The following is a 13,505-nucleotide window of genomic DNA, read 5'->3' as shown; positions in this document are numbered from 1 at the left end:
ACCAGTTATAGAAATCTAAATATAAAACCAATCTCCTATACGGTTTGAGAAGGCATTCACCGTATCGCTGAAAAGTTTAACATTCCTTATTTAAGTTTAATCATCTCTTTAGAAGGGGAAAACAGTGATAGTACTTTTTGAACCAGAATTACTATCGAAATTCAAAAAACTGACTATATTCATTTAGCCACAAGCCAATCTTATTTAAATCAGGACAGAAATATTACCTCAGCCATTCATGATCTGAATTCTAGTGTATGAGATCAATTTAAATATGGTACACAAAAAGTCATGAGACATTTGTTTCATAATAAATAAGGCAGTGGCCAACGATTATGCATTAGTAGCTTTTTTGAGATAAGCTATCAAGTCTGCCCTTTCTCCCTTCTTCTTAATGCCAGCGAAGAACATTTTTGTTCCAGGGATGTACTTCTTGGGATTCTCCAAATACTCCCATCAGCGTCTCCTCTCCCCAGGTGATGCCTTTGTTCTTGTTGGCATCTGTGTAAGAGAATCTGAAAGTCTGAGCTGTCTTTCACTCAAACAGACCATGGAGATTTGGCCCAGTCTTGTGCTTGCCTCCCTTTTCCACAGTATGGCACTGGGCACACTACTGAACAAAAATCTTCTTGCCCTTCTCAACATCACCCATTTTTAAATCGTTCTTTCTCCATGCACGACTAAGAGGTTCCCGCTCGCAAGCCGAACGTCCCGCGCTCTCGCTTTCATTCTTCTAACGGAGTTGTATATATTTGGCTATTCTTTATCAGTAAGGTATGTACAGCTCTGGACAGAAATCCTCTTTTGCAGGAGCTTCTTGGCCCATTTTTCTTCTGATGGGTGTCATCAAGATGCATTATTTTGTCATTGTGAATTGTTTTTGTTTCCTACTGTGAATTGTTATGGATTTCATTTGTGGCAAATTACATTTCATATATATCAAAGGGGTTTCTTCTGGTGGTTCATAGAGAGACTTTTGTTTATTTCAAATATAGACTTTGGAAAATGTGAAGTAATAGTTTTAAACAAAAAAAGATTTTTTTTTTTGTCTTTGCCTTTTTCAGGCTGAAATGCCACAGCTTCCTCAGGATTTGAAAGGAGAAACTTTTTCTCATGTATTTGGGACCAACACATCCAGCTTGGAACTGTTCTTGATGAACAGAAAGATCAAAGGACCTTGTTGGCTCGAAGTAAAAAATCCACGTAAGGGAAAATTTACTTTCAGAATGCTAAGTAAATTGCTGTTAGATGCGGTTTCTAGAAGTTCAAGAATTGGACTCAATTTCAGTGCGACCACTTCCTTTTTAATGTTAGTTTCTTTAAGGTTTTCCTTGAGTGAGTATAGGAAGTACGTTTGAAATCACTCTTTCACCGTGGTGCTTAGCATTTTAGTGGGAAGGAGGTTTTAGCTAGCCTACTCGGGCATTTGGGTGCATCCTTCATTGTGTTGCTGTCAGCGTGGACTTCCAACCTGGCTGATGTGGCTCAGCTGTTCTACATAGTGAACTGCTGACTTCTGAAGGAGCAAAACATCACTGCCCGGTGTGGATAGTGCATGTATGGTCTCTTACCTGATGTTTTTCAATACTTGCATTTGTGATACTTTGTTTTGTCTTCATGAATCTCTTAAAACCGTTTTTTTAAAAAATTTATTTATTTATTGTTGGTTCATTGGTTTGTTTATTTATTTATTTTTGGCTGTGTTGGGTCTTCGTTTCTGTGTGAGGGCTTTCTCTAGTTGCGGCAAGCGGGGGCCAGTCTTCATCACGGTGCGCGGGCTCTCACACGGAGCACAGGCTCCAGACGCGCAGGCTCAGTAGTTGTGGCTCACGGGCCTAGTTGCTCCACGGCATGTGGGATCTTCCCAGACCAGGGCTCGAACCCGTGTCCCCTGCATTGGCAGGCAGATTCTCAACCACTGCGCCACCAGGGAAGTCCCAAAACTGTTTTTTTTTTTTTATTCCTCTAAGGCAGTGCTGTGGCTTTTACAAACCTATTTTGGGTCTTGGATTTTTTGGAAAGTCAGATGAAAGCTGTGGACTTTTTTCCCAGGAAAATGAACATATGTATACACACACGAAGATTTGCATACAATCCAATAACGTGGTTTAGTTTTAGTTAGATGTTATAATAAGACATTCTTAGTAGAAGGTAGGATTGAAGGCAATCTCGGTTAATCACAGATGTCTTAATTATAGTAACTTTTCTTTTTCAGCAAATAGCTATTGATCTGTTGTTCCTATTCTTTTTCAGAGCTCTTGAATCAGCCAATCAGTTGGTGTAAAGTTGAGGCAGTGGCCTTGAAACCGGACCTGGTGAACGTAATTAAGGATGTTGGTCCTCCTCCACTTGTGGTCATGTCTTTGAGCATGAAGACAATGCAGAATGCAAAGACACATGAAAACGAGGTAAAGAAACAGGACAGATTTTGTACCTATGCCAGAGGTGCGATACTTCTTGCACTTGTATAGCTTTTCTGTAAGGGGAGGTTGTTCTTTTTGGAAGGGAAAGAATACTAATTCACTACCAAACTCCATTTTGAAGAATGAATTGAATTTGTCTGGTTTGGAGGGTTTTTTTATTTAAAGACTTAAATTGCTGGACTTTGTGTTTTTAAATTTTTTTATTTTGGAGAACTTCAGATGGACATAGAATAATATAATGAACTCCTATATACCCATCACTCATATTCACCATTTAGCAAGATTTTGTCACACTTGTTTATCGCCCCCCTTCTTCTTTTTTCCTCCTGAAGTATTTTGAAGCTAATCTCAGACATTGTGTCATTTTACCCCTGTATACTTTGGTTTGCATCTCTCAAAACATGCACACTTTCTTATAGAATACCATTATCACCCCTATTAACATTAACAGTGATTCCTTGATACCAGCTAAAATACCTAGTCCATAGTCACATGACTCTATTTCTCAGAAATGTCTTTTTTTTTTTTTTTTGCGGTACGCGGGCCTCTCACTGTTGTGGCCTCTCCCGTTGCAGAGCACAGGCTCCGGACGCGCAGGCTCAGCGGCCATGGCTCATGGGCCCAGCCGCTCCGCGGCATGTGGGATCCTCCCGGACTGGGGCACGGACCCGCATCCCCTGCATCGGCAGGCGGACTCTCAACCACTGTGCCACCAGGGAAGCCCTCAGAAATGTCTTTTAACAGTTGATTTATTTGAGTCAGGATTTATACAAGATCCACAGACGGTGTTTAATTTTTGTTTCTTGAATCTCTTTTAAATGTGAGCAGCTCCCTCCCACCCCCTCCAGCTTTTTCAGTGACGTTGACTTACTGAGGAATCACTGTTAGTGGTCTCAATGAATGACCCATTTTCTGTATTTGTTTGCTTCCTCGTGTCTGTGGATTTCTTCCTGTGTATCAGGGGTTGGCAAACTGTGGCCTGCGGGCAAATCTAGCCCATCACCTGTTTCTGTAAATAAAGTTCACTGGAAGACAGCATGTCTGTGCGTTCACATATTATCTACAGCTGCTTTTGTACCACGGCAGCAAAGTTAGTAGTCATGGCAGAGACTCTGTGACCTGAAAGGCTAAAATATTTACTTTTTGGCCCTTTACGGAAAAAAGTATCCACCCCTGCTCATTAGCACTGCCGAATTGATTAGGTTCAGGTTTAACTTTTTTTGGCCAAAATACTGTGTAGGTGGTACAGTGTATTTCACGTTGGGTTGTATCAGTAGGCACGTAATGTCTGGTTAAACCACTGTTAGTGGGGCTATCATTGATTAGTAGGTTCAAGTTTTTTAACCTCGGCAATACTGATGTTTGGGCCGAATGAACCTGTTGTGGGAGCTGTCCTGTGCATTGTGGGATGTTTAACAGTATCCCTGGCCTCCACCCAATGCCAAATATCACCGCTACCGCCTAGTTCTGACAACCAGAAATGCCTTCAGACATCTCTAAATGTGCCCTGGGGACTGCGGGCAAAATTGTTCCTGGTTGAGAACCACTGATCTAATTTTTGCCTAAATTAGATATTTCATTAGGAGTTGTAAAATGGTCTTCTAATTCCGTCATCCTTTCCATGTTTATTAGTTAAGCATGTGAAATATTAGAATGATTATTAGTTAAATTTTTCTATAAAATTAACTTTTCCTCATTAACCAGTACTATTTGGTTATGCTGCAATACTTTATATAGGAAAGAAGAGATAAATGTGTACTTCTTTCTCTTTCGCTGCCAGTTTTCTGAGAGGGAAGTTGGGGACCTACATTATGTGCACTGTTGACACATGATTTGTTTATTTTTCTTGTTACTTATTTTTGCTTCGTCTTTTATGGACTATCATTATAAACTCATGGGCTTTATATATACTTAGTATATTTCAATCTGTTTCATTCATTAATTATTCTTGTTATTTTTGCTGCTTAAATTGTCTCTCTTTGTTCGATGGGAGCTTCTTTGTGTTTGCTTTTAAATCCTTTGACATTGATGGGGATCTTTTTTAACAGCCTTTTGGCAATTTTTTTTTGTATGTGATTTGATCTTTTAATAATAGTTGATATAGTAGATATTTATTAGTTAAGTGTTTGGGGAAAATTTAATTAGTTAAAAAAAATCCTTCCAGCACCCAGAGTGAGGTTTCTAAATACCATTTCCCCAGAAAGGAAATAGGGTTTTGTGAAGAAATAGCTGATTTGGGGCAGGAAATGTCCAGGATAAGCCTGGGACTTCTTGTTATACTAGAAAGCAAGGACGATATTAAAGTCTACTGAAGATATGTCAGAAGGACTCAAGAGTAAACTTGAAGAGTTTCCTACACCAAAGGTGGGACAATTTGAGCATGTATAAGTATAACTGCAACAGATTGAAACATACGACTTCATAATGATACTGTAAACACAGCACCGCATTGCTCACCTGTGAAGAAAGCTAGGGAACTAACTCATTATTTTGAAAACTGGTAAATAAATAGATTGAATCAAGCATTTATCTTGACTTTTTTGAACATATATTGTATCTCAGGTAACCAAATAATCGATATGGGGAAGTTTGTCTTCATAGAAGCTTTCCAGCTAATAAATAAATAAAATAAAGGAAAAATTGAATGTGACCACTTTGCAATCTCTAATGAGATAATGGATCTAGGCAGTGATTTTCAGAGGCTGCTAGTATCACTAGAGTAGAGATAACCAGACCCGATGTGATAACCAGTGATCAGTAGCACCTCCAAAGAATTCTTGCCAAAAAATCTGATTTTTATCAAGCCTTCAGATCCACATATGAATATACAGGCAGTGCAGAAACAGAAGAACATGTTAAATGACATTATTGGGATACGAGCAGCAGAGTCTTTACTGGGGGGGCACTCTACGGGGCAAAACCACCCAGTTTCTTCAACAAATAAATTGCAAGAAATAATAGATGGGGAGGAGTTGTACTTAGACAGTTTAACATATCAGCTGGTTGCAAAGTATGGACTTATTTGGTAAATAAAATTGAGATAGTTGGGAAAACATGAGAATTTGAATCCTGCCTGGATATTTAATGATTTTAAGGAAACACTGTTAGTTGAATTAGCTGAGATGATTGTATTGCATTTTAAAAACTTCTCATCTTTTAAAGTAATGGCTCTCAATTCGGTGAGATTTTAACCCTCAAGGGGTTTTGGGCCATGTCTGGAGACATTTTTGGTGTCACAACTTGGAGACTGGGGAGTGGGGAGCGGTGCTGTTGGCAGCCAGGGATGCTGCTAAACGTCCCACAATGCACAGGGCAGCCCCACAGCAAAGAATTATTCGGCCTAAAATGTCCATAGCGCTGAGATTGAGAAACCTTGGTTAGGGATACCTGCTGACATATTTCTGGATAAAGTGATAGGTATGCGTTTTGCTTCAGAATAATGTGGGGTAGGGCTGTTGATGAGTTGATGATTGAAGCTGGGTCATCGGCGTATGAGAGTTGATTTTATTATTCTATTTTTTTATTTGTTTAAATACTTCCGTAATAAAAAATTAAAGTATTCTTACGGATTAAAATCTGTATCTTTTTCTATTCTCGGTGGTTGTGGTGAGAATGCAGACTGCGTAGTAGGTATCTGATAAGTGATTTTCTCCTCCTTTCTTGGCAGATTATTGCTGTGGCAGCATTGGTGCATCACAGCTTCGCACTAGATAAAGCACCCCCACGGCCTCCCTTTCACTCACACTTCTGTGGTATGTATTTTTTTAGCTGGTTTATTAATGGCTTAATTTTTATTTTGTTTTTTCTCCAGCTGTTGGATCAGTAACTTAAAAAAAATGCTTTTAAGATACTTAGTGCATGTTGTTAAAGAAGTTTTTTTAAATTGAAGTATAGTTGATTTACAGTACTCTGTTAGTTTCAGGTGTACAGCAAAGTATTCGGTTATATATAATATATATCTATCCTTTTCAGATTCTTTTCCACTATACGTTATTACAGGATATTGGCTCTAGTTCCCTGTGCTCTACAGTAGGTCCTTGTTGCTAATCTGTTTCATGTATAGTAGTTTGTATCCGTTAATCCCATCCTCCTAATTTATCATACCCCCCACCACCGCCCATCCCCTTTGGTAACCGTAAATTTGTTTTCTATATCTGTGAGTCTGTCTGTTTCTGTTTTGTATATAGGCTCATTTGTGTTATTTTGTAGATTCCACATATAAGTGGTAGCATATAATATTTGTCTTTCTCTGACTTATTTCACGTAGTATGGTATTCTCTAGGTCCATTCATGTTGCTGCAAATGGCAATATTTCATTCCTTTTTATGGCTGAGTAACACTCCATTTTTGTGTGTGTGTGTGTGTGTGTGTGTGTGTGTGTATACACACACACCACATCTTCTTAAACCAGTTGTCTATCAATGGGCCCTTGGGTTGTTTCTGTGCCTTGGCTATCGTAAACGGTGCTGCTATGAACATTGGGATATGTTTATCTTTTCGAATTAGAGTTTTCGTCTTTTCTGGTTATATGCCCAGGAGTGGGATTGCTGGGTCATATGGTAGTTCTATTTTTAGATTTTTAAGGAACCTCCATACTATTCTCCATAGTGGCTGCACCAATTTACATTCCCACCAACAGTGCAGGAGGGTTCCCTTTTCTCCCCACCCTCTCCAGCATTTATTGTTTGTAGAATTTTTGATGACGGCCATTCTGACCGGTGTGAGGTGATACCTCATTGTAGTTTTGATTTGCATTTCTTTAATGATTAGTGATGTTGAACATTCTTTCATGTGTTTGTTGGCAATCTGTATATCTCCTTTGGAGAAATGTCTATTTAGGTCTTCTGCCCATTTTTGGATTGGGTTGTTTGTTTTTTTGATATTGAGCTGCATGAGCTGCTTGTAAATTTTGGAGATTAATCCTTTGTCAGTTGCTTCATTTGCAAATACTTCCTCCCATTCTGAGGGTTGTCTTTTCATCTTGTTTATGGTTTCCTTTGCTGTGCAAAAGCTTTTAGGTTTGAGTAGGTCCCATTTGTTTATTTTTGGTTTTGTTTGGTAAAGAAGTTTTTTTTTGGTCAGTTGTGGACCCTAAGTTTTATTGGACTGGTTGCTCCTATTCAGCTGTTTAATTTTTTTCTAGGAGCGGAAGTCGGGAGGCAGTTTGATATCTTTTTCTCTGTTCCAGTGGTTACTCTATTGCGGTAGAGTAGTTTTTTTCTTCTGGGTCAAAATTATGCTGTAACTATTTTCTTTTCATGATGTCACCCTAAAAGCCTGTCATAGAAGCCTGGCCAAAGTTTTCTGTGTGATGAGGCAAGATGCCAAGGGATAAATAAATGTTTACCTATTTGGGCAGAGTTATGGTAATATCGTGCTGGAGTTGGAAATAGTTGAAACTATTCCACAGAATTCTGCGTGCCATGAGGCAGTCTCCACCGTGGATTATGATGTATTGCATGTTGAGAACTTGGCCAGTTAAATAGTCATTTTTTTGTAAAAAATAAAATAAGGGCACGACGCTATTGATGTGTTATGCTTCCCGGGTTATTTTCCAGCCCAGAACCAGAGATTAACTGGGGCAGCATCTCCTGTCAGGTTTCTTGGATACTAGGAAAGTGGGACAAGGGAAGCAAGCAGAGAAGGGAGGGTGATGTGTTATTTTTGTGAAGTTTTACCCTTTAAGTTGGGTTGAATACACAAAACAAAGTGATGTTGAGAATAGTTTGGAAAATATGTGGAAGAGAGAGTCATGAGCTCATTTCAACATTTACCTCCTCAGAGTATGTCACTGTATGAACAGCTGTTGTGAATGACAGGGAGTCGAGAGTGTAGTGGGGGAAGCTTTGGTCATCTTTACTATCCTAGCTTTGAGAAGTTTGGACTGAGTTCCTCCATTGTATGCTGGTTGAGGTTTTGGTGGTGGTGGGCATTTCCTTTGGGAAAGACTTAAATATCTTCCATTCTGACTTAGATGGATAGCAAATGTTTCATCAAAGCAGTTTTAACAGTTGTAGGGACTTAGGGCTCTGTACTTGGGTATTCTTTTTTTTTCAGATTTAATCTTCTAAACTTTTAAAAAATTGAGGTATAATTGACATGTAACATTGTATGACTTTCAGGTATACAACATAATAATGCCATATTTGTATATGTAGCAAAATGATCACCACAATAAGTCTAGTTAACATCCATCACCATAGTTACAAACTTCTCTTTTCTTGTGACGAGAAGTTTTAAGATTTTCTCTCTTAGCAACTTTCAAATATGCAATACGGGGTTATTAACTGTAGTCACCATGATGTACATTACATACCCAAGGCTTATTTATTTTATAACTAGAAGTTTGTACCTTTTTACCCCCTTCACCCATTTCGTGCACTGCCCCCACAATCACCATCTGATCTCTGTATCTGTGAGCTCATTTTTTTCATTTTCTTTTCTGTTTTTGTTATTCCACATGTAAGTGAGATCATACTGTATTTGTCTTTCTCTGCCTTATTTCTCTTAGCATAATGCCCTCTGGATCCATCTGTGTTATCGCAAGTGGCGAGTTACTGTTTTCATTTTCTTCAGATAAATACCCAGAAGTGGAATTGCTGGATTATATGGTTCTATTTTCAACTTTTTGAGGAAATTCCATGACTGTACCAGTTTACATTCTCACCAACTGTGCTCAAGGTTTCCCTTTCTCTCCATCCTCTCCAACCAACACTTTTTATCTCTTCTCTTTTTGATAATAACCATTCTAGCAGGTGTGGGTAATATCTCATTGTGGTTTTGCATTTCTCTGATGATTTGTGATGTTCAGTACCCTTTCCTGTACCTGGTGGCCTTCTGTATGTCTTTAGAAAAATGTCTATTCAGCTCCCCTGCCAATTTTTTAATCAGGTTGTTTGTTTTCATTGTATGAATTTAAATATATATATATGTTGGATATTAATGCTTTATCAGATATATGATCTACAAATATTTTCTCCCATTCAGTAGGTTGCCTTTTCATTTTGTTGATGGTTTCCTTTGCTGTGCAGAACTTTATACTTTGGTGTAGTCCCACTTATTTATTTTTGCTTTTGATGCCTTTGGTTTTGGTGTCAAATCCAAAAAGTCATTGCCACGACTGCTGTCAAGGAGCTTACTGTCTATGTCTTCTTTTAGGAGTTGTTTTTCTTTTTTGAGGGGAGCGGGGGGGCATGCCATATGGCATGCGGGATCTTAGTTCCTGACCAGGGATTGGACCCGTGCCCCCTGCATTGAGAGTATGGAGTCTTAACCACTGGACCACCAGGAAGGCCCTCTTCTAGGAGTTTTATGGTTTCTGATCTTATGTTCAGGTTTTTTTTTTTAAATAAATTTATTTTTATTTATTTATTGTTGGCTGTGTTGGGTCTTCGTTGCTGCGTGCGGGCTTTCTCTAGTTGTGGTGAGCGGGGGCTACTCTTTGTTGCAGTGCACGGACTTCTCATTGCGGTGGCTTCTCTTGTTGCGGAGCATGGGCTCTAGGCGTGTGGGCTTCAGTAGTTGTGGCACGTTGGCTCAGTAGTTGTGGCTCACGGACTCTAGAGCACAGGCTTAGTAGTTGTGGAACATGGGCTTAGTTGCTCTGCGGCATGTGGGATCTTCCTGGACCAGGGCTTGAACCCGTGTCCCCTGCATTGGCAGGCATATTCTTAACCACTGCGCCACCAGTATGTTCAAGTTTTTAATCCATTTTGAGTTACTTTTTTGTGTATGGTGTAAGATAGTGGTCCAGTTTTATTCTTTTGTGTGTGGTTGTCCAGTTTTCCCAACATCATTTTTTGGAGAGACTCTCCTTTCTCCATTGTATGTTCTTGGTTCCTTTGTCATAAATTAATCGACCATGTTATGTATGAGTTTATTTCTGGGCTCTCTGTATGTCTATTTTTATGCCAACATCATACTGTTTTGATTACTGTAGCTTTGTAATGTAGTTTGAAATCAGGGAGTATGATGCCTCCTGCTTTGTTCTTCTTTTTCAAGATTGCCCTGGCTATTCAGGGTCTTTTGTGGTTCCATATGAATTTTAGGATATGTAGTTTGTTTTGGCAACTATTTAGAGATCAAGGGGAATTTATTTATATTTAAGATGATTTCCATTCAGAAACTTGCAGTGTATGTGTACTTGAAATTGGACTAAGATGGGTGTTGGAATCTTTATTTTTTTTCCTTTTTACAGTTGTGTCTAAACCAAAGGATTGTATTTTTCCATATGATTTTAAAGAAGGCATTAAGGAAAAGGTAAAGAACTCACTGTTTATTCCTTTTAAATATGAAATATGTATTTGTTTAAAAAGAGAAAAGGAGAATGCTATGGATTAGTAGAAATACGCTATTTTATATGTTAATTTATTAGATCTATTCTTGTTAGATTGGACTATGGCATTAACCCATTAAAAATGTATTAGAAGTTTAAAACTAGAAGTGTTATTTAACAATGTTTAAATGTGTTACTTCCTGGAAATAATGGGATTTGACACTTTATTAATAGATGGGTGGTCTCAAACCCTCCTTCAGATAACTTAATTGGAAGCTTTTCCAAAATTGCATGATCACATGATTAGTGTTTTGGGAAAGTGTTGGGTAAAGCCCACCCCACCCCCACCCCGCTAACTTGAAGGAAGTCAAGAGAAGTTGAGAACGCTGTGGATATTAAAGGTGACATATATTGGGAAGGTTGGTGTGGGCTGGCTATAATTGATCAGTGATCTCTAAACTCCCAGTATACTCCATGAAGAAGTTTTCACGAGTCCTTAATAAAAATGGGGGGGGGTAGTATAATGTGAGTTTTTCATAAAAGTAAATGTATTCAATATGAAGAATTTTATTTTTGGAGAGTATGTTTTTTATTTTATGAAATGCCTGGGTTGGTAAATGTGTAGGTTTTAAAATTTTTTTTTAAAGTCTTCACTTGCCAGAATTAAAAGTTAGCAACCATATCAGGTTCCACTTACTTTAAATTGGTTTGAGAAGTCCAGTAGTCTGGGGGTACTATTGGATCAGGCTATTATTTGCGAAGTGCCCTGAATTAGTAAGTAAAATGACCTTGGAAAATTCCATTAGAGTCAAACTGATATTTTTTAAACCTGAGCTAGTTGTAGAAAACATAGCTATCAACTTCATTTTAAGAGTCTTAGTAAGAGTGGATCTTTTGAATATCTGATTTATATTGAGTAATCCAAGTGGAAGCCTTTTGTGTGTAGATAGGTTTTATTTAAGACACTTAATTCTTACATGTATGTTTGTTTTTAGTCTAGTTTCTTATTTATGGGTTTTTACACTACTATTTGGGATTAGTTTATACAGTCCTTGGGATCTCTTTATGTGGTAAATACATAAACAACAAAGTCTACCAGGGATTATATAGGAAAGTAAGTAATGTTTTTGATAGGTACTCTGATTCAGGTGCTATAAAATGTGTCCAGATACACAAGCGTGTCCCTATGGAGGGACGTTTCTGCACTCGATAGTGCTCAGCACTTAAAATTTTGCTTCATTCACATGTTTATTACTTGAATGAGCTCCTCAGAGATTTTGTGCAACTATTACTGTGAAATCTAGCATCAGGAATTTCATTGCTGCCTTTAATTTTGAAATGGATCGTTTCTTTTAACCCTAAGAAATCTTATCCTGCTTGAACAAGGAGCCAAGGTATAGTAGTTGAGAGTAAAGATAAGTGACTGGTATGTTTTTGTCTAACAGAATGTGAAGGTTGAGGTTGCTGCAACAGAAAGAACACTGCTAGGTTTTTTCCTTGCAAAAATTCACAAAATTGATCCTGATATCATTGTGGTGAGTAGATGTTTGACCATATTGTGGGGAAGTTCTTCATTCCATAGTTCTTTTCAGTGTGACTTGATTGGTACTTTTTGAGCAGTGGAGAATCTTTTCAGAGTGAAATAACCCTGTGGACTGGTGGGAATTGCTATACTTTCTCCTAACAGAAAGGAGAAAAAACTCCAACCTACTATAAGATACTTTTTTTTCCCCTCTAATAGAAAAGCAACTCACGAATTACTGTTGAAGTTTAGGATACTCCTGTTATTTATAGTTAGAGAGCAAACCAGAAGTAAGTCAACTCATGTCAGCTGTTAATAGCTCCAAAATTTTGGCTTAGTGGCCCAGCAGTATAATGTCACAGGAGTGAATTCCCTTGGTTTGGTGCATATCCCCAAAGTGTAAGTATTTTAATTTTATGAGCTCCGTGGATCTCTGGCATATTCCTTTGAGAGCTCGTGGCTAGGAGTCTTTTTTTCTCTTGATGACTGAGTAGCTCCTACTAAATAGTAAGAGGTAATAATTCATTGAGTTGTCTTTGCCACAGTTCCGAAGAGTCCTAAAACAACATTTTGCTTTGTGTTTCCTCCAGCCTTCCTTAGTTTGTAGACTCCTATCAAGGAGTTCTTCCTTTTGTCTTTTTTCTGGGTTAATGGACCAATCACATTATTTTGTGCTTTTGGGTTTTTGGGAGGGAAGTAGCATATAAATGCCTATATTTTAAGTGTAACATCAGTAATTTGGTTACATTGAAGCCTTGTGAAAAATGTTTGCCGTATATTTCTGTGTTCGTTTTTGCTCTTGGACGCCTCTCTGGAAGATGTTGTAGCCAAGTACTGAGAGCCTGTAGGTTGCTACCAGTGTCTCTGCACCCGCTTCCCTTATGGTATTTCAGGAGCCATCTTGAAAGTGCTGGGAAGATTCTGTCCACAGTGCCCTCCTGTGGTACTCTGGCTCAGCACCAGGCCCTCACCCAATCTCCACTAGTAGTCTCTCTCGGACCCCAAGGAGATATCCTGGAGTCTAGGGTAGCTGGCCTGCTCTAGGGTGTAAGAGCCAAGACTTTGTGAGAAATCCAAACTGAAAGAAGAGAGAATCCTGACATGGGTTTGAGTCCCTAATCCCAGGCATGATAATTTGGAAATGAGACTTCCTCATGTCCTTTGGGTCTCTTAGTTTAATAGACAAACTTGCCATAAATATAAAAGTATATATTTTTAATTAAAATTAGTGACAAATATGTTTATTAATTTATTTTAAACTTCATCTAGTTTAACTTACTAGAAT

At 38.4% G+C, this 13,505-nt stretch overlaps 1 protein-coding gene and 1 pseudogene across 6 annotated transcripts in view; one reads left to right on the top strand and one right to left on the bottom strand.

The window, feature by feature from the left end:
• Window positions 1-13,505, top strand: part of POLA1 (DNA polymerase alpha 1, catalytic subunit) — a 303,889-nt gene that overhangs the window by 35,979 nt on the left and 254,405 nt on the right. For all 6 annotated transcript variants that reach the window (XM_033850128.2, XM_019927727.3, XM_019927725.3 and 3 more), the window contains 5 exons: window positions 1,065-1,203; window positions 2,254-2,408; window positions 6,091-6,175; window positions 10,621-10,682; window positions 12,144-12,233. In XM_033850128.2, coding sequence (XP_033706019.1) covers window positions 1,065-1,203; window positions 2,254-2,408; window positions 6,091-6,175; window positions 10,621-10,682; window positions 12,144-12,233 — 531 coding nt within the window. The remainder of the gene's footprint in view (window positions 1-1,064; window positions 1,204-2,253; window positions 2,409-6,090; window positions 6,176-10,620; window positions 10,683-12,143; window positions 12,234-13,505) is intronic.
• Window positions 260-652, bottom strand: LOC109548726 (cytochrome c-like; annotated as a pseudogene).

Source organism: Tursiops truncatus, chromosome X (assembly GCF_011762595.2).
Source record: "Tursiops truncatus isolate mTurTru1 chromosome X, mTurTru1.mat.Y, whole genome shotgun sequence".
Lineage (NCBI taxonomy): Eukaryota > Metazoa > Chordata > Mammalia > Artiodactyla > Delphinidae > Tursiops > Tursiops truncatus.
This window is presented reverse-complemented; position numbering and strand designations above follow the sequence as displayed.